A 27,285-nucleotide genomic window follows, 5' to 3' on the forward strand; every position below is an offset into this window, starting at 1 on the left:
TTACAACCTTTTGAGATTTCAGTTGTACATTTTTGTTAGTCATATTGTGGGTACACCACTTCCCCCTCCGTACCCTCCCCCCACCCCCCCTTTTCCCTGGTAACCACCGATCAGATCTCCTTCTCAATATACTAATTTCCACCTATGAGTGGAGTCATATAGAGTTCGTCTTTCTCTGACTGACTTATTTCGCTTAACATAATGCCCTCGAGGTCCATCCACGTTGTTGTGAATGGGCCAATTTCGTCTTTTTTTTATGGCTGAGTAGTATTCCATTGTGTATATATACCACATCTTCTTTATCCAATCAGCAGTTTCTGGGCATGTAGGCTGGTTCCACGTCTTGGCTATTGTAGATAATGCTGCGATGAACATAGGGGTGCAACGGACTCTTGAGATTTCTGACATCAGGTTCTTAGGATAGATACCCAGTAGTGGGATGGCTGGGTCATAGGGTATTTCTATTTTTAACTTTTTGAGAACTCTCCATACTGTTTTCCATAGTGGCTGTACCAGTTTGCATTCCCACCAACAGTGTATGAGGGTTCCTCTTTCTCCACAACCTCTCCAACATTTATCGTTCTTGGTTTTGGATGTTTTTGCCAATCTAACGGGGGTAAGGTGATATCTTAGTGTAGTTTTGATTTGCATTTCCCTGATGATTAGCGATGATGAACATCTTTTCATGTGTCTATTGGCCATATTCATATCTTCTTTTGAGAAATGTCTGTTCATGTCCTCTGCCCATTTTTTGATCGGGTTGTTTGTTTTTTTGTTGTTAAGCAGTGTGAGTTCTTTGTATATTATGGAGATTAACCCTTTGTCGGATAAGTGGCTTGTAAATATTTTTTCCCAATTAGTGAGCTGTTTTTTTGTTTCAATTCTGTTTTCCCTTGCCTTGAAGAAGCTCTTTAGTCTGATGAAGTCCCATTTGTTTATTCTTTCTATTGTTTCCCTCAACTGAGGAGTTACAGTGTCCGAAAAGATTCTTTTGAAACTGATGTCAAAGAGTGTACTGCCTATATTCTCTTCCAAAAGACTTATTGTCTCAGGCCTAATCTTTAGGTCTTTGATCCATTTTGAGTTTATTTTGGTGTGTGGTGAAAAAGAATTGTCGATTTTCAATCTTTTGCATGTGGCTGTCCAGTTTTCCCAGCACCATTTGTTGAAGAGACTTTCTTTTCTCCATTGTAGGCCCTCTGCTCCTTTGTCGAAGATTAGCTGTCCATAGATGTGTGGTTTTATCTCTGGGCTTTCAATTCTGTTCCATTGATCTGTGGACCTGTTTTTGTACCAGTACCATGCTGTTTTGATCACTGTAGCTTTGTAGTATGTTTTGAAATTGGGGATTGTGATTCCGCCGGCTTTGTTTTTCTTGCTCAGGATTGCTTTAGCAATTCACGGTCTTTTGTTGCCCCATATGAATTTTAGGATTGTTTGTTCAATTTCTGTGAAGAATGTTCTTGGGATTCTGATTGGGATAGCATTGAATCTGTATATTGCTTTAGGTAGTATGGACATTTTAACTATGTTTATTCTTCCAATCCATGTGCAAGGAATGTCTTTCCATCTCTTTATGTCATCGTCAATTTCTTTCAAGAAAGTCTTGTAGTTTTCATTGTATAGATCCTTCACTTCCTTGGTTAAGTTTATCCCAAGGTATTTTATTCTTTTCGTTTCGATTGTGAATGGGATAGAGTTCTTGAGTTCTTTTTCTGTTAGTTTATTGTTAGTGTATAGAAATGCTACTGATTTATGCACGTTAATTTTATACCCTGCTACTTTGCTGTAGTTGTTGATTATTTCTAATAGTTTTTCTGTGGATTCTTTGGGGTTTTCTATGTATAAGATCATGTCGTCTGCAAACAACGAGAGTTTTACTTCTTCGTTACCTATTTGGATTCCTTTTATTTCTTTTTCCTGCCGAATTGCTCTGGCCAGCACCTCCAGTACTATGTTGAATAGGAGTGGTGAAAGTGGGCACCCTTGTCTTGTTCCTGTCCTCAGAGGGATGGCTTTCAGCTTTTGTCCGTTGAGTGTGATGTTTGCTGTGGGTCTATCATATATGGCCTTTATTATGTTGAGGTACTTTCCTTCTATACCCATTTTACTGAGGGTCTTTATCATAAATGGGTGTTGGATCTTGTCGAATGCTTTCTCTGCATCTATTGAGATGATCATGTGGTTTTTGTTTTTCATTTTGTTGATGTAGTGTATCACATTGATTGACTTGCGGATGTTGAACCATCCCTGTGTCCCTGGTATAAATCCCACTTGATCATGGTGTATAATCTTTTTGATGTATTGCTGTAATCGGTTTGCCAAAATTTTGTTGAGGATTTTTGCATCTATGTTCATCAGTGATATCGGCCTGTAGTTCTCCTTCTTTGTGTTGTCCTTGTCAGGTTTGGGGATCAGAGTGATGTTGGCTTCATAGAATGTGTTAGGGAGTTCTCCATCTTTCTCAATTTTCTGGAACAGTTTGAGGAGAATGGGTATTAAGTCTTCTTTGAATGTTTGGTAGAATTCTCCAGAGAAGCCGTCTGGTCCTGGACTCTTGTTTTTGGGGAGGTTTTTGATTACCGTTTCTATTTCTTTACTTGTGATAGGTCTATTCAGATTCTCCATTTCTTCCTGATTCAGTTTGGGGAGATTGTATGAGTCTAGGAATTTGTCCATTTCTTCCAGGTTGTTCAATTTGTTGGCATATAGTTTTTCATAGTATTCTCTTATGATCTCTTGTATTTCATTGGTATCTGTTGTGATTTCTCCTCTGTCATTCCTGATTTTATTAATTTGCGATTTCTCTCTTTTTTTCTTGGTGAGTCTGGCTAGGGGTTTGTCAATTTTGTTAATTCTTTCGAAGAACCAACTCTTTGTTTCATTGATCCTTTCTATTGTCTTTTTTGTTTCAATATCGTTTATTTCTGCTCTTATTTTTATTATTTCCCTCCTTCTACTGACTCTGGGCTTTGTTTGTTCTTCTTTTTCTAGTTCTGTTAGGTGTCGTTTGAGGTTGCTTACGTGAGCTTTTTCTTGTTTAGTGAGGTGAGCCTGTATTGCGATGAATTTCCCTCTTAGGACTGCTTTTGCTGCATCCCAAATGATTTGGTATGTCGTGTTCTCATTTTCATTTGTCTCCAGATAATATTTGATTTCTTCTTTAATTTCTTCAATGATCCATTGTTTGTTGAGAAGCGTGTTGTTTAGTCTCCACATTTTTGCACCTTTCTCTGCTTTTTTCTTGTAGTTGATTTCTAGTTTAATAGCGTTATGATCAGAAAAGATGCTTGATATTATTTCAACTCTCTTGTATTTATTGATGTTTGCTTTGGTTCCCAAAATATGGTCAATCCTTGAGAATGTTCCATGTGCACTTGAGAAGAATGTGTAACCTGCTGTTTTTGGATGAAGTGTTCTATATATATCTATTAAGTCCATCTGGTCTAATTTTTCATTTAATTCTATTATTTCCCTGTTGATTTTCTGTCTGGATGTTCTGTCCATTGGTGTTAATGGTGTGTTGAGGTCCCCTACTATTATTGTATTGTTGTTGATGTCTTCTTTTAGTTCTATTAAGAGTTGCTTTACAAATTTTGGTGCTCCTGTGTTGGGTGCGTATATATTTATAAGTGTTATGTCTTCTTGGTGGAGAGTCCCTTTTATCATTATATACTGTCCCTCTTTATCTTTCTTTATCTGTTTTGCTTTGAAATCTACCTTGTCTGATATTAGTATAGCGACACCTGCTTTCTTTTGTTCGTTATTAGCTTGGAGTATTGTTCTCCATCCCTTCACTCTGAGTCTGTGTTTGTCTTTGGGGCTGAGGTGTGTTTCCTGGAGGCAGCATATTGTTGGATCTTGTTCTTTGATCCATCCTGCCACTCTGTGTCTTTTGATTGGGGAGTTCAATCCATTTACATTTAGAGTGATTATTGAGACGTGGGGGCCTACCACTCCCATTTTGTGTCTTGTTTTCCGGTTTTCTTCAGTTTCCTTTGTTTCTCGTCCCATGGTTTAATCTGTTCTGATGTAGAGCTGCTACTCTCTGTTGTTGTCCTTCTACTTATCTCCTCTGCTCTTGGTTTTGTAGCCCCTTTCCTTTTTTGGATTTTTCAGGAGTGAGGGTTTTCCTGAGGATTTCCTGAAGAGGAGGTTTTGTGGCAATAAACTCCCTTAATTTTTGTTTATCTGGGAAAGTTTTTATTTCTCCATCGTATTTGAAGGATATTTTCGCTGGGTAGAGAATTCTCGGCTGTAGATTTTTGTCCTTCAGATTTTTGAATATATCATTCCACTCTCTTCTAGCCTGTAAAGTTTCTGCTGAGAAATCTGCTGATAGCCTGATGGGGGTTCCTTTGTAGGTTAGTTTCTTTTGCCTGGCTGTCCTTAATATTTTCTCCTTGTCGTTGACTTTTGCTAGCTTCACTACTATATGTCGTGGAGTTGGTCTTCTTGCATTGATAAAGTTTGGAGATCTATTGGCTTCTGTCACCTGCAGATCCATCTCCCTCACCAGATTTGGGAAGTTCTCAGCCATTATTTCTTTGAATAGGTTTTCTGCCCCTTTCTCCTTCTCTTCTCCCTCTGGTATACCTATAATCCTTACGTTGCATCTCCTAATTGTGTCTGATAATTCTCGGAGAGTTTCTTCATTTCTTTTAAGACTTGCTTCTCTCTCCTCCTCTGCCTGCAACAATTCTATATTGCCATCTTCCAAATTGCTAATTCTTTCCTCCATATTATCGGCCCTACTGTTCAGAGCATCTAGATTTTTCTTAATCTCCTCTATTGTGTTCTTCATTTCCAATATTTCTGTTTGGTTCTTCTTTATCGTATCAAACTCTTTTGTGACATAGCTCCTGAACTCGTTGAGTTGTCGGTCAGAGTTCTCTCTTAACTCATTGAGAATCTTAATGATGGCTGTTTTGAAGTCGTCATCATTTAGGTTATATATCTCATTTTCTTTGGGATTGTTTTCTGTGTATTTGTTACCTTCTTTCTGTTCTGGAGATTTAATGTATTTTTTCATATTGCTTGATGTTGTTGATTTGTGCCTCTGCATGGAGATAGAGTTTAGTTGCTCCTTTCACTTGTTTCAGCTGCTGTGGTGGGGGGAGCCGCTGTTTATACTTCACCAACCAGGAACCCTGTCCGTAGTTGCTAACTGGGCCTGGGCCCCTCTTCGTAGCCACAGTGGCCCTTTGTATTCCCTCCTCTGCCGTGGGGGCCGTCACAGGGGGGCTTCAGGCTGCAGGTGCCTACTGTTGCAGCCCACCTAGATGTGCTTTCTCCTTGGGGTCTGCAACGGTGTTATGGGCTTTTCCAGCGGCCAGGGGTGGGATCACTTATATTTGTTGCTCCGTTGCTCTCTGCACCCACCAAAACTCACTTGTCCTCTATGGGTCAAGGAGAGCTATTGGCATCTTCTACAGTCTGTGGTTAGTACACCTAGCTATGCTGGTTTTGCCCTGGGGTCTTCCAGCCTTGTGGCTGGCGGCTGGGTGCCTTCTACTGGTGCTGTGCAGAGGCTTTCCCTAAGGCTGCTGTGAGCCTGTAGGGTTTCCCACTAGGCTACTAAGCTGGGTCTCTGGAACTCTCTCCAGCCCCAGTCCTCTCCGAGATCTCCGGCAATCCCTAGCCTCACGGGGCGGGCAACGGCAGCTGGGGGTCGCCCCGCCCTCAGGGCTTCTCTCCGGGCCTCTGCCGGAAGCCCTGAATGCTGGGCATGGCCCCTCTGCTAATGGCAGACAGAGAGTTTTGTCTGCTGCCTGGCGGAGCTCCGGCGCTTCCCCTCCGGGTCGCAGGACCGGCCTTTGAAAGTTCCCCCCGCCCCGGTCCTCTCCGAGATCTCAGGCAATCCCTAGCCCCACAGGGCGGGCAACGGCAGCTGGGGGTCGCCGCGCTCTCTGGGATTCTCTCTGGGCCTCTCCCGGAGCCGTGAATGCTCAGCGTGGCCCCTCTGCTAACGGCAGACAGAGAGTTTTGTCTGCTGCCCGGGCGGAGCTCCGGCGCTTCCCCTCCGGGTCGCAGAACCGGCCTTTGAAACTTCCCCCCGCCCCGGTCCTCTCCGAGATCTCCGGCAATCCCTAGCCCCACGGGGCGGGCAACGGCAGCTGGGGTCGCCCCGCTCTCTGGGATTCTCTCCGGGCCTCTCCCGGAGCCGTGAATGTTCAGCGTGGCCCCTCTGCTAATGGCAGACAGAGAGTTTTGTCTGCTGCCCGGGCGGAGCTCCGGCGCTTCCCCTCCGGGTCGCAGAACCGGCCTTTGAAACTTCCCCCCGCCCCGGTCCTCTCCGAGATCTCCGGCAATCCCTAGTCCCACGGGGCGGGCAACGGCAGCTGGGAGACCTCTGTGCCCTCCGTGTCTCTCTCTGGGACCCTCCGGGCGCCCTGAGCACCAGGCTGGGTCTCCCCGCCAATGGCGGGGAGAGACTCTCTCCGCGGGCTCAGGTGTGCAACTCCAAAGTTTCCCTCTGCGTTTAGGAGTAATTGCGGGGGGTTTAGGTAGGGTTCTGGTCACCTGTTTCCACCGTCGCTCCTCTGTTGTGTTCTCGCTCCTGGCCTAGATGTGTGTGGATCCTCTGGGGGCGTCTGTTGGAAGAAAGCCGCTTGCGGGTACTAGGCTGCCCGTCGGGGTCGGAGAGTTTTCACCTATTTCCACATCCTCCTGGAGGAAAGTCCATCCGCCTTCCGATGTATAGTTGCGTGGGTGTCTCAGACGTCCTGAGATGTTGTCTGGATATCCTTTGTCAAGCGATAAGTGTCCAAATAATTGTAGACTCGAAGGGCGAGAGACAAAGAGGACTACTCACGGCGCCATCTTGGATCCTCCTCTGATTTCCTTTTATTTTTTGAGGAAGATTAGCCCTGAGCTAACATCCACCACCAATCCTCCACTTTTTTGCTGAGGAAGACTGGCTCTAAGTTAACATCTGTGCCTATCTTCCTCTATTTTATATGTGGGACGCCTGCCACAGTGTGGCTTGATAAGCAGTACACAGGTCCGCACCCAGGATCTGAATGGGCAAATCCTGGGCCACCAAAGCAGAACACGTGAACTTAATTGCTATGCCACTGGGTCAGTCTTTGATTTTCATTTTATTCTTTTCTGTACTGCATGAAAATTTATTTTTAGTAAAATAAAAAAAAATATGGTTACTGGGAGTGAGACTATGGATTACTCTTTTTTCTTTTTCTGAATTAAAAAAAAACATGATAAATTTTACCTTTTAAAAAGACAATTGTTTGACTATTGGTTACTCTTCACTAAAGAATATGAAGTTGACCGTAAATGCAACATAAACAGTTCATGCATTATTGCACAATTCTATTTTTTATATTCCTTTTTAAGAACAATCTTACAAAAATGACTCTTTAAGGCAGAGGTCAGCAAACTTTCTGCAAAGGGCCAAATGGTATACATCCTTGGCTTTGGGGACTATAAAGTCTCTGTTGTAACCAGTCAACTCTGCTGTTGTAGTGTGAAGGCAGACACAGACTACCCAAAAACAAATTGGTGTGGTTGTGTTCCAATTAAACTTTATTTACAAAAACAGAATATAAACTATATTTGGTCTCCAGGCTGCAGTTCGTCAAGCTCTGCTTTAAACTACGGTTGTTTAAATTAAAATAACTGTGATGTCACCTCATTCTGCTACCCCTTCTAAGCCCTGAACCTATGGGAAGATAGCTAAAGCACACAATAGTCCAGTGGTTCTCAATCTTTTTGGTGGCAAGATTCCTCTAGTCATTTAAAACTAATAAGCACCTCAAACAGCTTTTGTTTGGGTGGGTAATATCTACTGACATTTATCATATCAGAAATTAAAACTGAGAAATTTAAAAATATTAATCAATTCATTAAAGAATAATAAACTCATTAAAGGTTAACATGAGTAACATTTTAATGAAAGTAACTATTTATAAAATAAAAAAAATTAATGAGAACGGTGTTGTTTTACATTTTGTTGCAAATCTCTAATGTCTGACTTAAGGTAGATTCTCTTATCTGCTTTGCATTCAATTGTTCTGATACATTGTTTTGGTTGAAGTATTTAAGAACACCTGGCCTCACACAGACAGGTAACTGAAAACAGGAGGAGTATTTTAATAGCCTTTTCCAATAAGAACAGATATTTTACTTTGATTCTATACTAAAACTGGACAAGTGGTAGTTTCTTAAGGTTAGTTGCAGAGTGGAATCTGAATGATATGGCTCATTGCTAATAAACCCTTTAAACTCTGACACATTAAGTTCTATTGGTCCATCTTGGACTTTGCCTCCTTTTTTCACCCAGACACGATTTCAGTATTACGCACTGGTCATTTGGGAAATATTGGATCGCAGACTTATGCAGACATTCTTCAATATTAACACATTTTATTATAACCTCAAAAAATCATATTTGTTAGTATCACCACTGATCTCATCAGAAAAGTGATTACATACTTGGAAGCTGTCAAGCTCACAGTAATGGATATAAGTTTTCCAAAATTCCTGTTCTCACCTAAAAGTTCCAATTTTATCATTGGCAATAAATGCTGTCTACTTGTTTTCCTTGAAGTGACAGGCACACGTTATTCATTTTCATGAAAATGTGTGCCATGTACCCAGGTCTGAAAAACCATAGCTTGTTTGTCAGTGGTCAAGTAAAATCAGCATTCCATGAAAAAAAGCAGCTGGTTCAGCTCACAACTCAAACTATTTGAAGTGCTTTTCCTGAAATAGCCATGATACTTCAGTATGCAGCAAAAGGGCCGATATCAGTATATTCAATTTTATCACAGAGAATATTAAAAAGATGCATACTCAAGGGTCAAAATATAGAATTAATAATTTTACTGATTCATCAAGCTTACTTTTAAGTGAAATTAGCTTTCTCTGTGAGTGCACGGCAGTAAAGAATACAAGAATTAACCAGTATATTTGGACGTCACTGCCTTGATCGGTGCTAATGCACTAGCATTGTTGCCCATTATAGCTTTCACACCAACAGTGTAAATGTCAACACAGAGAAAAACACAAAAGTGTTTTAATATTATTACGGAAATAATTTTCACCTCATGGACCTCTTTAAAACGATCTCAAGGAATACCCCAGGGGCCCCAGACCACACTTTGAGAATGGCTCACTCAGTTTAATATATCTATACTCATGCAAATGTTAATGAACTTGTCTGCATTGCCATATTCTATCAATGTGACCCTTTTCTTTTTGGCTCATCTTTTTCCTTTATTAGGAGAGCACACGCCAGGAGAATTTGGATTAAAACATATAAGACACTTGAAAAAAGTTTTCTCTATTATTAAAAAAGGAAAAAAGTTTTAAGAAAAAATGACAATTCTTACAGGAAGGTAAGGTGCCAACGCTCCACAGGATTCTGCCACAAGTAGTCTTCTTTCTGGGTATTTGTGATTAATCTAGAGTAAAAAATAAATAAATCAAGCATAAACAATATACCCTCCCATCCTCCAACAGAGAATTATTTTTCACCATAAATCCTGTTAAGAATACAATAAAACTTCTTTCTTTTCCACTTCCGAGAATCTTTGAGTGACTATACCTGGATCAGGAATAAGGGAATCAGGGAGAGCCTAAAAAATGAGGTCACAGGGGTTATCTGTTAAAGAAAAAGGGTAAAGCAAAGATGAAAATTTGGCAAGATGTCTAGAGATTGTGGGCTTGCCTAAGACTTGGTTGTCTTTAGGATGTCAGGAGCAACTTTCTCCTTCCCTAGCCATTAGTATATTTTTTAATTTGGAAAACCCAGCTTCTGGATATTATAGATATGGTCTATAATATGTGCCAGTCCTCTTTTTTACCTAAGGGCTTATGAAGCAAGTTAATCAATGATTTAACCAGAACCCGTGACTAGTGATATGATTTTATTTTTAAAGTAAGCAGACTTCAATCCATTCCTGTTTGCATATGCAAGATGATGAGGTTTTGTTACCGGGATGACTACACTGAATCATAACAAAAAATAACAAAAAAAATGACACATACTGGGTTTTGTTCCCATATGTCTTCTTCATAGAATATAAATCTTTCTTTGACTGGAAAAGAAGTATATCTGTTCTCATATTCCCATATGAAAAGGTGACATAATTCATTAATGTATTGGATGCCTAAAATTAAAAAAAGAAATTATATAGCAATCTACTGGGCAACAAACTAGACGTAGGCAGCTAGAAAGATCCCCTATATCCATGTTTATTCAGGTTAGAGAAGAGGAGGTGGTAGAGATGTTTGTAACTGACATCTCTGAATTTAATCTAATCCAGAAATAGCAGCCTCAAAGCAGAATGGTTTGAAAGTCAAAATATGCTATTCATAAACTTTCATTTTGCTTTTTTTAGTCTAGCTCAATGAGTCTCAAAATTAAATGCACATACAAAAATCAACTGTATTTCTATATATGATAGCAACGGGCAAACACAATAAAGAAAATTCTATTTATAATACTACCAAAAAGAATAAAATACTTAAGAATAAACAAAAACAGTGCATAAATTATATTCTGAAAACTATAACACTGTTGAAAGAAAATTTAAAAGACCTAAATAAAGGGAAAGACATCCTAGATTAACGGATTGGAAGGCTAACTATTGGTAGGATAGCAATATCCTCCAAATTGATCTACACATTCAATGCAATCCTTAGGAAAATTCCACCTAGCTTCTTTGCAGAAATTGACAAGTTGATCTTAGAATGCATATGGAAATTCAAGAGATCCAGAACAGCCAAAACAATCTTGAAATACGAGAACCAAGTTTGAGGGACTGGTCTTTCTCTTTGGGGTGATAAAATTGTTCTAAAATTGACTGTGGTGATGGTTATACAACTCTGCGAATACACTAAAAATCACTGAACTGTACACTTTAATTGGGTGAATTGTATGGTATCTGAATTATATCTCAGTAGAGCTTAAAAAAATAAAATGAAAAAACTATTAAAAAATTAAATGTACATTTGAATAACTGTACAAAATTGGAAATTCAAAGTTATATATGTTGTTTCCAAGTTAATTTGACTTTTGGTGATTACAGCCTCCCCCTAAACTAGTATGCACTACAATCTAGAGAAGACACAAGGGATTATCAGAGATAATTATGACTACATGTAATGTTCACTTTAAATATTGAATCTAGATAAGACCACTAAATTTTAAAGAAAAAAATGAATATTCAAAGAAATTGGGAATAGAATTCTAAAAGACCATATACTTTAGCAATATTCCAGAGACCAATATTTTTTTTAAGAATAAGTGACTATGCTATTATAAATAAGGCCATGAAATTTGCCTTCATAAGTGAGAATTCCATCTTTTTAAGGGGGGAAAATAAGCTACTTAATGACCTAAACATCAAGTCTAGAAAATTAGTGACTCTGAGTTCTACAGAGGACTGGAACATTAACATTTGATAGAAAACCACAAGTATTGTTAGTAAATAGTGAGTTGAAGTATAAATACAAAAACCTCCTACATCAAAGGTTTACACTTTACATTTTGTATATATTCATAATATATACAAGGTATTATTTTTATTACCTACCTACACACACAACTTCTTGCTCTCCCTTGAGCTCTTCAAGCACACTCCCACCTCAGGGCTTTTGTATTGGCAGCATCTTACTTCATTCAGATCCTTGCCTAAACATCACTTTCTCAGATTTCTTCTCTGACCACCCTTTCTAAAATAGCATTCTCCATCACTCTCTAATGTTTATCTGCTTTATTTTTCTTCATAAGTTATAACACTACAAGACCTCATACCATTTATTTGTTTATTCTCATCTCCCTACTAGGATGTCTTTGTCTTTTATTCACCACAGTATCCTTAGTGACTACAATGGTACCCAGCACTGGAACTAGTGTTTCTTAAGTATTTGTTGGAAGAAGGAATAAAATGAAAGCATCCCAGAACATTCTTAAGCACTATTAAATCAGTGTGCTGGGCTACAGAAACAGCACTATAATGTATATGCCACATATTTCCTAATGGCATTTAAAAAAGGAAATATGAACATTTATAATAAATTAGAATATAACAGCTGGGGGAAAATCCAATACAGTTATTTACCTGTTCCCAACACTGTGGTAAAAGTTCAGCTTCTACACGTGTTGGTCCAACATGACGTGCAAATGCCACACAGCCCGTCAGTATCATCTGCCTAAAAAATAATACAAATGAGTAAAGACTTATATTTGCATTAGAAAGCACAACTAGGTCTAAGGGCTAAAAAGAATCAGGTCTGTAATTCACATAAAGTATAATATTTTTATAGAACCAAATTAGACTTTTCCAACAAGAAATTAGGCTGCCACCAAAAGAGTGAGTTCCTTAAGACTAGTTCCTCCAGCAATGGCAAGACCATTTGTGAGAGATGTTGTGAAGAGATTCTCTATTGGTGTGAAGCCAAATCTCATAACTTCCTAAACTAACTTCTTACACATGCATTCTGAGATTATAATATGTCTACTGCTTCAGCTTCTACTGAACTTCAATTTCTAGCCACTAAAACACTAAGTGATTATTTCCCCAGCATTTCTATAATTAAAAACTATGGTATCATATTAGTAAAATATTTCTTAAATCAGAATTTTTGATATTGTAACCAAGATAACTGTGGTAGGCAGCTTATGACTAGCTTCCAATGATGTCCATCTCCAGATATTCATGCCCTGGTGTAATCACTATGACAGTTTTGAAATACAGTTTAAAGGAGAAAAAGTCAGATGGCCTACAGATTAAAAGCATTGGAAACAGGCTCCTGTGCCGGTAGAAATAAGTGTCATTCCAACTTGTGTAAAATCACAAGACAAGGATTGTTTGACTAGTATTTGACCCAGGTAGAAATATGGTGTCAATCATAGTTGTTAGCAAAGAACTGGCAAAAACCACCATTACTGAGTTTAAAATTAAGTTTTTCTTAGGATAGGATCAAAGAAGTCTGAGACTCACTAAGTAAGGAAAAGTAATAACTGATTATGTATCAAATATATTAAAAATTTTACTTTGTTAATTTCTTGTTCATGTTGTATAAAGTTAACCAATTATTAGTATATTTTAATAAATAACTGTATTTCTGTAAGGTGAAAGATTTAAATGTGGATGTGAGCACTTAATTCCTGACCTATCTCTACCTGAAGTAAGGCTAAGAGGTACTTTTGGCCACCAGGTGGCAGCTATTAGCTTTGCATGCAGAGTCCATGAAAATAAGCCACAGATCTAGAGGTTTTTGCCTTGCTAATCTAAAACTGACATTGTAAGAAATGCTATCTAATCATTAACTAAGTTACCAAGATAGGGAATATTGCATTTTTAAGAACAAAATAAAACCGTAATTTTCCTATACACCACCAAGAAACTGTCCTTAGAAAATTTTCAGTTTGCAATGAATGGTACTAATACAGTGATTTAATTTCCCTTATTTCTATCTGACTAGCATGTGAGGCCTGCTGGTGTAGATTAACCTTGACTGGATCCTGAAAAGGACATGTTTCTCCACTTGCTCAGGTACATTTTGGTAAGAGCAAGAAAGAGATGTATACTTACAGAGGTTTTTTGCCTTTTTTTTTTTTGTGAAGAAGACTGGCCATGAGCTAACATCTGTGCCAATCTTCCTCTATTTCGTATGTGGGACGCTGGACCAGCATGGCTTGATGAGTGGTGTGTAGGTCCATGCCTGGGATCTGAACCTGCGAACCTCAGGCAGCCAAAGAGGAGCATGCAAATTTAACCATTATGCCTCTGGGCTGGTCATTACAGAGTTTTAAAGTCTATATGACTGTTTTTATTCTCATTTTAAACTTGATTTGTTTGAGGGTTCACTCTTACGATCTTCCTACATTCACAGGAGAGCTAAAAACTGTAACAGTCAGTAAAACAAGTATTGCAATTGCATGAAGTTATCTAATCATAAAGGACAATTCTATTGTTTTGCAAAAGTATAAGCAAAAATCATTTTCTCATTAAGAAAGAAAATTATAACACAGAAAAACATTTCAACTGCCCAATTTTATCCAACTAGTGCTTAGTTTACTTACCCACCCACTAGGATGTTTCGTTCACGTTCATACTTGTACAGCTTCACTTAGTATTTAAAGGTTTTACCCTCTGAGTTAGACATCTATCATCATTACTCAATCGACACCTATTCCCCTTTCTTCTGGAAAGTCACCCTGATGTGTGCCCTTTCCCCTCACCACCCTCAGGCATAACTCAATTCTCCACATGAGCATCCTTGGTTGTAGGCACTTGACTCAGGACTAACGAAAACAAAACACCATATCCTTCTAGCCACATAGTTATTGGTTTACAGATAGTCCAGTGATGTAGAAATTCATATATTAAATATTTTATTTATTGTTAAGCATAACTATTAAGATTCTACAATATATCTAGTTCATCTGTGGGAAAAAGGAGTAATATTTAGGAGTTCTTAGAGGTCAAATGTGAAGGATAAAGTAAAAAGAACTTGAATTAGAAGTCTAAAGGTAACTAACAAAAGGTGTACAAATTCAACACGAGTAATGAGAATAAGAAGAATGAAAACACTGCAGGCGTTGTGAATGGGGCCAGTGTTGCCTCTGTTTATTAAAATAGATAATTGGAAGGAAAGAAGGCATTTAGATTAAAATGCTAAACTTGATGCCAAATTAGTAAAATTAGTAATCAACATTATATTTATTTCCCAAAGAAGTAATCATACGCACCTTTGCTCATCATCTGGTCTCTTGATCAAATTGAAAAGTATGTGAAGAAGCTGATCTCTCTCCTTAGGCTCAGGATGCAGGCATGCTGTACACAATATGAGAGGAATCAACTCCTAAAGAAATAATGAAGTTGGAAAAATTCAAAGTAAAAATGTGTTGCAGAATATTCTTTTTTTCCCAGAGTATGCTTAACTCTGTGAAATACACCGCAACATACAAAAGAGCAAATTTTAATTTTGTAAGGTTGATAACCCAAGAGAAAAAACTGAAACATATATTTACGTGTTGGTTGTAAGATTCAAATCATAAAGTAACGAAGTTACTTAAGATTGAACTAACCTTGTTTTCTTATCCAGTACTTCCCAAGGGTCTACTAGTTTTTACACTAAATAAGATTCTACCTTACTATATAATCTGATATAGTAGTTTTAATTTTGAAAGTGTTTTTAAACAAAACTTGCAGAAGTTAACTATATTTTAAAACTTACAAAGATAACGTAAAATAAAGACAGCTTATCCCACTTCTACAAGAACAATACAATGTCTTTATTAAGATTAGATATAATTAATAATTTATACCCTTAGCACCTAACCCAATGGTTAACTGAAAAGATGGTTTCCACAGACGTTGAATGCTCTCAGTATTACTACAGAGTATCAGTAGAAATGTTTTATGTTGAAATGGAAATTTTTAACATTTTGTTTGTTGCACATCTGATATGCAGAGGTAAATTCAACATTTTGTAGAAAAGTAATAGACAAAAGTTCATTTCTCTCTTCCAAAGAAATACTTGAAAATTAAAGTTGTTTCACATTTTAATTAAACTAAGACAAAATTCTATAGTATATTCAAAAGATATCATCATTTTTCACTTTGGAATAGATTTTCAAATATAATGAGAATAAAAATGCAAAAGTGATAAAACATCTTTGGAGAGAAATCCTTTAAGTTATAAAAACAATATTTTGCAGATATTTTAAAGAAATCACTATGATGTAATAAGAAGGGCAGAATGATTACTCCCATTTCATTTTCCCATCTACCTCCCTACCCACCAAAAAGTGATAGCAGATTTAAAATAGGAGTTGATCATTACATAATAGAGCATAACACCCTGAAGAAAAGTCTATACTATAGGAGAAGTAACTTTCCATTTTGAAGATGCTCCCTTAGAAATAGATGATATGATTTTTAGAGGAGTTGAGACTGAGCTTAAAGGACTAGAAGTCCCTTTCCATTGTTTCTAAAGTCTTTGTATATTATTTCAAAATTATAATCACCTGGTATAAATCTTAAATTGAAGGTATAAAGATGTAGGTAAGAGCTAAGAATAAATCTGAGAAGTAAAAACAAGTTTAAAACATCTATTCTGTCATCTTTCTATTTGGGCACTTTTGTAGGTTTTAGATTAGTGAGTGAAAAGCAAAAGAAATAAAAATAATTAGGGAAAACAATTTTGCACTGGGAATGGAAGACAGAGTATAATATGGATCCTACTTGTTAAGTAATGTTTTCATTAGAGGCTTACTACGATGCTTGATGGATTAGTCTTGACTTTGTAAGAGAAAACAAACAAGGTTTTATAAAATATTAGGGTAGGAGACCATTAATACCAAGGACTATCCTAATCTTTAGCAGATTCCATTTAGGCTGCTAAGAGTCAATGATACTAATGAGAAGACTGAGACATTATATCATCAAAATATCCTACTGAGTAGAACCTTAAGGGTGAAAAAGTAGTTATTCTAGAAAATTAACAAAAGGAGGAAATATTTTAATGCCTGAAAATCAAGAAAAGCCCTAAATATTTTATTTGTATTTTTCCCTTATGTCAGATTTTTCTCTCCCAAGGGTTTCTTACTTCTTCTTCCTAACCCTTCTTTCCTGTTTTCCCATTGTCTCTACATTTGCACTCTTACATTATCTTATTCCATTCTCTTGCTATCATAGCACTCTTTAAAGTTCTGAAAGGTAGGTAAGATATTTGCTGTAATTACAAATACATACTTGCATACTCTGTTTAAAGTAGACAGTATATTTAGCTTCGTCTCAAAAACAAGCATATAAAAACAACTGTATTCCTGTTTATTCTATGTACCTTACTTTTTTACTTTTTTTAAATCATGTGGCTTAGTAATCCTTCATCAAAGAGGAAGTTTATGTTGTACATTAATAAACAGAATTTTTTTAAAGATTTTATTTTTCCTTTCTCTCCCAAAAGCCCCCCAGTACATAGTTGTATATTTTTAGCTCTGTGTCCTTCCCACCGTGGTGTGTGGGATGCCACACCAGCATGGCCTGACGAGCGATGCCACGTTGGCGCCCAGGATCGAACCGGTGAAACCCTGGGCCGCTGAAGCAGAGCGCGTGAACTTAACCACTCGGCCACGGGGCTGGCCCAATAAAGAGAATTTTTTAACTAGAATATGGCTACAGATGTGCCAAACTGAGAACACTAGACCAGAAACTAGAAGAATTCCTGTCTCAATTTACTCTTTAGTACCAAAGAACCTAATGAAAACCACAAACTCTGATTTTTTGTTTCCTCAAGTGAAACTTACAGGAATTAAGATCAGTGTAGAAATGGAAAACTCTTTACATACATCCTGGAATTTTCTTATCTACTGCTAGTGGGATTGCTAATTTTTCCTTTTGAGATCACAGTTGGCCTCAAAAAGCCTTCTCAACACAGCACTTACCAAAGCACTTCTCAACACCGTAGCCATTACCAACCATACCAACCAACGCAAACTGACAGATGGGAGGAAAACCATTTGTTTGTTAGTCCTTGTTCCCTTGAACTCTAAAATTCTGTGAATTTAGGGCTTTGAAGAAAAATACTTTTCACTTTCCTGAATCGCAGTAATAACTTGTATCGCCATTTACTTTTATTTCTTGCTGGCAAAATTAACAACCTATGGAAAAGTCACTACCATAATTTTTGGTTGATATTCTATGCCAAGGAGAACTGAGTACACCCTGGCACATTATTGGCCATGGCAGTTGTAACTCAGCGTATAAAGTACGCCAAATGGTCTCATCCTCTTACAGTAACCTAGTGCTGAGAAGAAGCCCTGTAAGTGATGGTAGAAGAACGTGGAAAGAGTAGTCTGTTTCTGATAGAGCCATAAAGGATTTTAATTGCTAAGCTATGACCGGCTCCAAATATCCTAATTTCTCTATCATTCATGTATTTATTCATAAATTCTATTTGTACCATTCTTGAAATAATGAATTCTGCAAGTATCTATCTGCTTTGTTGTACATTCGCATTTATTTATTGTGAATTCATCTTTTCCAAGTCTCTGAAGTACTAACACATCCACATCAGAATTTAAAGTCTGTATTTACCATTTTCACACTATTTATAAGTTTCTAGATTTATGAATAACAATAGATTTTCTTGTGAAAAATTCTCAAGCATATGAGATCTAATGTTCCATGTTCATAATAAAATAATAACCACAGTAAGAAAATACCTATGGCTTTGGTAACATTATATCCAAAAGGTAATTCTCCCCCCAACACACAAAAAAGTTACTGTGGCCATATTTCAAGGCAAAAGGAATCTTAAATATTTTAAAACATGCTTTACTACCTGACAGTACTCAAATGTATATTGAAGTAAAATTTACTACCAATCACCTACCAATCATTAGTGAGGAAATCAGTATAGTAATCCTATTACAGAAGGTATTCCAGTATTTTATTATCATGTTAGAGAAGATATTTCTAAGGCCTTTAGAATTTATTAATTTAAAAGGCTGAGTAATCTGCACTTTACTCAAGTAAATGACTTTTGTGTTAACTACTTTGATTTTTGCAATTTTGATAACAAAGCTAGTTCTCTATATGAAGGATCTCCCACTCCTCAAATCTTAGGTTACCTGTGGAATTTTGTACAGAATTAAATAGGAAAAGCTTCCAGCATTTTGATTCTTCTTTCAGTTTTACAACTAAAATAACTTATAATGATAATCAAGAAATCACTTTAGAGACAGTAACTGTCTTTAGAGATTTTAACGTTCGATTTTGCGAATATTTTTGCTTAACTTTCTCATTCTTATAAAGATTAGTGTGTTCAGACTACAAAAACAGAAAAAAAAAAGCACCTAAAAAGGATCTAAAACACTGTGAACGATTAGGTGTTAAGTGGGGGAAGCAATGAAGTAGAAAATGAGACCAGGCAAATTTTTAACATTAAAAAAAGCACGGAAATATTGATAAGATAATGGCTCCAAGACCTGAAAGAAATCTAAAACAGAAAAGGAAGCATAAATTTAGATCAGATGCCAAGGAGGAAATGTCTGACTTCAGGTCAAGAAGCAAAAATTCTACAGTTCTAGAAAGGTAACACATTAGTCCAATAAATTATAGTTCACTGCTTGCCTTCATTGTTTCACTAAAATTATTTCCTATAACTCAAGCTGTGTTCAAAAATTTTAGATAGCTGTTACTTTAAATTTTTCCATTTAGTCTTTTGCCTAGGAATTAAGCAATAATGAATTGCAATTTAACCTCAAGCACTGACAAGTGTACATCCTCTGATTTAGATATTCCTTTGAAACTTGTCAGGATATATGCTGATAATTTTAACATGTAAAGAAAAAACATTACAAAGACTCACATAAGGAAAAAACAAGATTACTCACCTCTGGAAAAGGTCTACACTTCAAGGGCTGCTAAAATATCTATTCTTAGAATTATTAATATCTATAATTCCTGGGGCTCGACCTTTAAGAAATCTAATTGAAATACTTAAATGGCTTTAAAACTCTGATACTGCTAAAAAGCACGTGATTTACTCTCAAAATTAAAACACATACACACACATACACACACACACACACACATTAAATAGGTAAAGAAGATGGACCAAGTTTATTTATTTACTATACTTATCTACTGTACTACTGTATAACTCTCATACAATTATAATTATCTGGGGCTACTATTATCATAAGTTAAAAAATTTACCATGGAGCAAACACGAATGGCAATGTAAAAGAGCAAAGTTTGGTTTCTCAGATGATGAGCAGGTCTTTAGAGGAAATAATTAGTTTTAAAACTTTCAGGGACTTGGTTCTTTCCTTTGCCTTTTATTTTTTCCTATAGCTTTAATGAGGCATATTTTAAATATCATAAAATTCATCCATTTCAAATGTACATTCAGTGGTTTTTAGTATGTTCAGATTTGTGCAACCATTACCAATCTAATTTTGAATCATTTTCAACACCCCCAAAGGAAAGTTTGGACTTATTCCCCATTTCCACTCACCCCACCCCCATTCCAGGCCCAGGCTTCCTGTTTGTTTTTTCAACTTAGCTAGCTGATGGCACATATTTTCTTGGCATAGAATGAAAATAAAAGTCAAATTTAGATGTATTATTTAAAAATGCTTTTAGAAGTAATCCTTTATAAAATCTTATTTTTAGATTACAGAATTTCCCCTTCAAATGCATTTAAAGCAGAGATCTTGAAAAATCAACTTCTTTAGTCTATTTACTATATACATATATCAAATGACAAATAAAAATATTTATTTTGTGATTTGAAAGATTCAAGCTATTGAATCAACCCATTAAAATGAACTACTACGTATGCCACATATAGAAAATTAGTTCATCATTGTATTTTTTTCTCACAAAATGAATAGGCAAGGCAGTCTTTTTAAATACCAGTTGCTAAAAAGAGATCATTACTTCACAGAACGTAGGAGGAAAATTTCTTTCACTCATTTAAAAAAAATTTTTTTTTTTGAGGAAGATTAGCCCTGAGCTAACTACTGCCACTCCTCCTCTTTTTTGCTGAGGAAGCCTGGCCCTGAGCTAACATCCATGCCCATCTTCCTCTACTTTATATGTGGGATGCCTACCACAGCATGGCATGCCAAGTGGTGTCATGTCCGCACCCGGGATCCGAACCAGCAAACCCCGGGCCACCGAGAAGCGGAACGTGCGAACTTAACCGCTGCGCCACCTGGCCGGCCCCTTTCATTTTTTATTATCTCTGAAATTGAGATGCACATTACAATGGAGAGCATGTCATAATCTAATTGGAATTCTTCTTTCTTAAAGGTACATAATTATTACGATCAATGGCATCTTAGATTTGAAATACAGTATGCTAAATTTAGAGAATGCTATAATTGTGATCTGAAGGTTGAGATTGTTACTCCTCTTTTAAAAAACAAAAACAAATAACACTAATATCCATATTTACCATACTTTCTACTTTTATAAAAAATAAAAAGTTTAATTTATTACACAGCTTTAATTAACCTTTGTGTCACTCCTTTTAAAACAGTGGGTCATAAGATCAATTGTATGAGTCATGAAGAGAATTATTTCTTTTTTATTATTTATTTAGGTATATTGTCTATTGTTTAAAAATATTTATAAAACCATTTTTGATACTGATTTGTCTTCTATTTTAAATGTTTGTAATTAGTAAAGGCAAGACGATTTGTAAAACTTTTATTTTAATTATATATATGTAATTATATGCTAGCACAGGATGTAAAATGTCTTTTTTACTGAGAATGTAGGCAGCAAAGTCTCAAAAACACTAATATAAAACATGTTTAAAAGACTATTAAAAGATTAGATATTATGCAGCATTAAGAATGAGAAAGTTCTTTATATACTGATATAGAAAGATACAAAATATAATGTTATGTGGAAAAAAACAAAGTGAAGAATAGTGCATAGAATATGGTATCATTTGTGTAAGTCATGGAAAAAAGGTCATATATTTCTATTTGCTTAAATGCACAAAATATCTCTGAGAGAATACAAATACAGTCCTCCAATATTAGTTGGAGACTTCAACACCCTAGTTTCAATGATGAATAGTACATCTAGCCAAAAGATCATTAAGTCAATAGAAGACTTGAACACAAAAACAATTAGACCTAATAGATATATACAGAACACTCCACCTGACAATAGCAGAATATACATTTTTCTCAAGTGCACATGGAACATTCTCAAGAAAGACCATATGTTGGGTCACAGACAATTCTCAATAAATTTTAAAAAGATTGAAATTACATGAAGTATCTTCTCCAATCACAATGGAATGAAATTAAAAATCAATAACAGAAAGAAAATTCAAAAATTCACAAATATGTGGATATTAAACAACACATTTTTAAACAACCAATGGGTCAAAAAAAGAAATTACTAAGGAAATTAGAAAATACTTTGAGATAGATGAAAATGAAATACACAACATACCAAAACTTATGAGATGCAGCAAAAGCAGTAACCAGAGGAAAATTTATAGCTGTAAATGCCTACATTGAAAAGGAAGCACGATCCAAAGTCAACAACCTTGCTTTACACCTTAAGGACTTAGATAAAAAGCAAACTAAACCCAAGGCCAGCAGAAGACAGAAAATAATAAAGAGTAGAGCATAGATAAATTAAATATAGACAAGAAAAACAACAGAGAGAATCAACAAAATCAAAAGTTGGTTTTTCCAAAAGATCAACAAGGAAGCAACCTAAGTGCCCATTGACTGATGATAAGATAAAGAAGACATGGTGTGTGTATATATATATATATACACATACATACACACAATGGAATACTATTCAGCCATAGAAAAGGATAAAATTGTCCCATTCATAAAACATAGATGGACTTTGAGGGTATTATATTAAGTGAAATACGCCAGATAGAGAAAAACAATCTCTGTATGACTCCACTTATATGTGGAAGTTAAACACATGGACAAAGAGAACAGATTAGTGCTTACCAGGGGAAAGGGGGAGTGGGAGGTAGGCACAAAGGGTGAAGTGGTACACCTATAATATGACTGACAAATAATAATATACAACTGAAATTTCACAAGGTTGTAAACCATCATAACCTCAATAAAAAATAAAATAGAAAAAAAAGATCAACAAAATTGACAAATTTTAGCTGGACTAAAAAAACATAAGATGCAAATAACTAGAATCAGAAATGAAGGAAGGGACACTTGTAACCACCTTACAAAAATTAAAAGGATTATAAGTGAATACCATAAATAAAAGTTCACCAACCAATCAGATAAGATAAAATTAACTAATTCCTAGAATCATATAAATTACCAAAACTGACTCAAGAAGAAATAAAAAATCTCAACAGATCTATAACAAGTAAAGAGCTTGAACCAGTAATAGAAAACTTTAAAACAATGAAAAGTTCAGGATGAGATGGCTTTACTTGTGAATTCTAAAATAGATTTAAAGAAGAAATAATACTGATCCTACTCAAACTCTTCCAAAAAAATAGAAGAGAAGGAACAATTCCTAACACTCTATGAGGCCAGCATTAGCCTGATATCAAAATCAGACACAGAAAGAACAACAGAAGAAAACTATAGCCAAAATCCCTTATGAATTTAGACTCAAAAATGCACAATAAAATACCAATGCCAAATCCAACAACATATTGAAAGGAGTATACAGCATGGCCAAGTAAGATTTATCCCAGGAATGTAAGGATAGTTCAACATATAAAAAAATCAATCTGAACCAGCCCTGATGGCCTAGTGCTTAAAGTTTGGTGTGCTCCGCTTTGGTGGCCCAGGTTCAGTTCCCAGGTGCAGAACCACACCAACTGTCTGTCAGTAGCCATGATATGGCAGTGGTTCACATAGAAGAACCAGAAGAACTTACAACTAGAATACACAACTATGTATTGGGGTTTTGGGCAGGGGGGAGGGGAAGAGAGGGAGATTGACAACAGATGTTAGCTTAGGGTAAATCTTCCCCAGCCAAAAAGGAAAAAAATCACTCAAAGTATTATACCACATCAACAGAACGAAGGGAAAAAAATCATTATCTCACTTGATGCAGAAAAAGCATTTGACAAAATTCAACACCCTTTCATGATAAAAACACTCTGCAAACTAGGAACAGAAGAAAACTTCCTTAATACGATGAAGGGCATTTACGAAAAACTCATGGCTAGCAGTGGACTCAAAGGTGAAACAGGAGCAAGACAAGGATATCTGCTTTCTCAAAACACTACTAGTCAATATTGTACTGGAAGTCCTAGCCAGAGAAATTAAGCAAGAGGAAGAAATAAAAGCCATCCAAATTCGAGAGGAAGAAACAAAACTATCTCTATTTGCAGATAACATGATTCTATATATTGAAAAACCTCACAGAATCCACAAAAAACTACTAGAGCTAATAAACAAATTCAGCAAAGTTGCAAGGTAAGATCAACACACAAATATCAGTTCTGTTTCTGTACACCAGCAGTGAACAACCTGAAAAGTAAATTAAGGAAATAATTCCATTTACAATAGTATCCAAAAGAATAAAATATCTAGGAATAAATTTAAACAAGGAAGCGAAAGATATGTACACTGAAAACTACAAAACACTGCTGAAAGCAACTAAAGACATAAATAAACATGCATTCCATGTTCATGAACTGGAAGACAATGTTGTTAGAAAGGCAGTATTTTTCAAAGTGATTTACAAATTCAGTGCACTCTGTATCAAAATTTCAATGACCCTCATTGCAGAAATGAAAGCTGAGCATCAAATTCATACGGAATTGCAAGGGGCCTTGAACAGCTAAATAATATTGAAAAAGAAAACAAAGTTGGAGGACTCATCCTTCTCAACTGCAAAACTTACTACAAAGCTATAATAATCAAAATAGTGTGCTACAAGTATAAGGATAAACATAAAGACCAGTGGAACAGAATTGAAATCCAATTGAGAGAAATAGATCCAAATCTCTACAGCCAACTGATTTTTGACAAAGGGACAATGACCATTTAACGAGGAAACAATTTTCTCCTCAACAAAAGGTGCTGGGACAAGTGGCTAACCACATGAAAAGAGTAAAGTTGGACACGTGCCTCACTTCATATACAAAAAATAACTCAAAATGGAATAATGACCTAAATCTAAGAGCTAATGCTAAAAAACTATTAGAAGAAAACATAGGGGTTTATCTTCCTGACTTCAGATTTGGTAATGGATTCTTAGATTTGACACGAAAAATACAAGCAACAAAAGAATAGATAAGTCAGACTTTATACTTTATAAAAATGAAAAACATTTATCCATAAAGGACATTATCAAAAATGTGAAAAGAGAACCTACAAGATGGGAGAAAATATTTGCAAATCATATATAAGAGACAAGGATTTAATATCCAGAATCTTACAACTCAAAAACAAAGATAATTCAATTAAAAAATGGGCAAAAGATTTGAAAGAATACACTAGAAGCTAATAAAATTTATTGCATGTGGGATGGTGGTTCAGGGACAGGAGAAGAAGAGTTCTTGTTGTACATCTTTTTTTACAGTCATGAGCCACAGGAAGTTCTAGTCAATGACAAACTGCATGTATGACGGTGATCCCATGAGATTAGTACCATATAGCCTAGGTGGATAGTTAGGCTATACCATCTAGGTTTGTGTAAGTATACTCTATGATGCTCACACAACGATAAAATCACCTATCGACGTATTTTTCAGAACATACCCCCATTGTCAAGCAACGCATGACTGTATTTAAAAGATGTTAAACCATGTAATATATTACTTAATCAAAACCTTAACCCTGTTTCTAATATTTTATTTCTTTAATTAACTAGGATATTACTATGATCAATCAGTTTACTGAAGGACATTTATTATTTTTTTTGTGAGGAAGATTAGCCCTGAGCCAACATCTGCTGCCAATTTTCCTCTTTTTGTTTGAGGAAGATTGTTGCTGAGCTAACATCTGGCCAATCTTCCTCTATTTTATGTGGGATGCTGCCAGAGTATGTCTTGATGAGAGGTGCTAGGTCCGCACCAGGGATCAGAACCTGTGAACCCTGGGCTGCTGAATCGGCATATGTGAACTTCACTATGCCACCAGGCTGGCCCCTGAAGGACATTTTAATTGTATTTACATACCAATAAAAAGGCTTACACTGGTAAGAGAATATATAAAACTTGAGAATTAAGAAGAAATCAAAATATTAATCCTTCAATCACAAGACCTTATAAAGAATACAGATTTAAGGAACTAAGGTGAAATATTAAATAAAAGTAATCCAATATCAAAAGGTGAAATGAAATAAAAGTTTTGTCCTTTTACGCCCTGGGATTGGTGTCAAACCAAACCAAGATATACTTCATTATTATCAATTTAATTTCGAGAGAATACAACTTTGGTATATTATAAACGGTAAATTTTCTGATAAAATAGAATAAACAATGAAACAAAGATAATCAATTCTTCATGAAATTATAAGTATTTAAATATTTTTAAATAAAAAAACTTAAAATCAGCCAGAAAAGTAAACATCATACCACAAATGAAATATATGTGTGTTTGTGTGTATGTGTGTGTGTGTGTGTGTGTATATATATATATATATATATATATATATATATATGCCCAGACATATATATTTATATATAATGTATCTGATTACTGATGATGCAAAGTTATAAATACTTCATGCAGTAAAATCAGATTTTAGTGGTAGTCTTCTGTGATAAATAAAAGAGAAAATTAAAATAAAAAAGCTTAAACTGCATAACAATTAGGTTTCTGTGACATTTTAAAGATTATACTGAGGAAACATAGTAAAAAGGATGCAAACATTAATGCATTGCATGGATTATGTTACAAGCTGAAAAAGGAAAAGAAGCTCAAACACCATTCTGCCAGGCAGAACTGCAAAACAATCTGAAATTGGACACTGATCCTTCAAGACACAGGAAATTTTCCAGACTTGTTAATATCTCACAACTATTTTTTAAATATTAGGTAAAATAAAACCAACAGTAAGAAAACAGTCATTTTAATCTTTTTTTAATTAAAAATACTTACAAGAATAAAAATTTTTAAAGCTCTACATGTAAGTTTTCTTGAAGATCAGTACAAATTTCTTGAGCTAAACGGATAATTAAGGATAAGCTTTATATGGGTTTTGCCAATGCACTGTGTACCTATCATACTGTAGGTCCCATGAATTATGATTGAAACCAGTGGTAAATATTAAGAAGATAATGGAAGAAACTTATATGATACATTCTAAAATATTCTTAACCTATTTTTTATAAGAAATTTTGTGAACTGGAAATGGATTTCATAAAATGAATAATTCAAATAAACTTGTTTGCAAATAAATCATCCACTGTCATTTAAATGACATTACAGATAACTTTTTATTAATCTTTTACTGGCTAAATATAACTCTACAGATAACTTTATACAGTATTTATAGCTCATAACATATGCTATGTATACTAAAATATTTGCTACTGTACTTTGGATAGTTAAAGCATCTGTCAATAAGGTTAGCTACAAGAAAAACAAAAAAGTACTTTCAAAAGTTATTCTAGTCAATATTATAACTATTCTATCATCATAAGACAAGTGTAATTATTGCCAAACAAATATAATAAACCTAACATTTATAACAGATAATTATAAGTACATTTAAGAAAAGTTACATTATTAGTCTCTGTTAATTTTCCATACAAAGCATGTCTATTTCTGTAGACATCAAGCATATCATATCAAGAGCAGCGATAAAATAA

At 35.6% G+C, this 27,285-nt stretch overlaps 1 protein-coding gene across 15 annotated transcripts in view; it reads right to left on the reverse strand.

Annotated features, from left to right (window-relative positions):
* Positions 1 to 27,285, reverse strand: part of RELCH (RAB11 binding and LisH domain, coiled-coil and HEAT repeat containing) — a 121,474-nt gene that overhangs the window by 49,388 nt on the left and 44,801 nt on the right. For all 15 annotated transcript variants that reach the window (XR_011504379.1, XR_011504378.1, XM_070512914.1 and 12 more), the window contains 3 exons: positions 14,723 to 14,835; positions 12,087 to 12,177; positions 9,351 to 9,422 (listed from right to left, as the gene is read on the reverse strand). Coding sequence is in view for 13 of the 15 variants with exons in the window: in XM_070512914.1 (XP_070369015.1) it covers positions 9,351 to 9,422; positions 12,087 to 12,177; positions 14,723 to 14,835 (276 nt within the window). In the remaining 2 variants the exon portion in view is untranslated. The remainder of the gene's footprint in view (positions 1 to 9,350; positions 9,423 to 12,086; positions 12,178 to 14,722; positions 14,836 to 27,285) is intronic.

The sequence above is a fragment of the Equus asinus genome, chromosome 7 (genome assembly GCF_041296235.1).
Source record: "Equus asinus isolate D_3611 breed Donkey chromosome 7, EquAss-T2T_v2, whole genome shotgun sequence".
Lineage (NCBI taxonomy): Eukaryota > Metazoa > Chordata > Mammalia > Perissodactyla > Equidae > Equus > Equus asinus.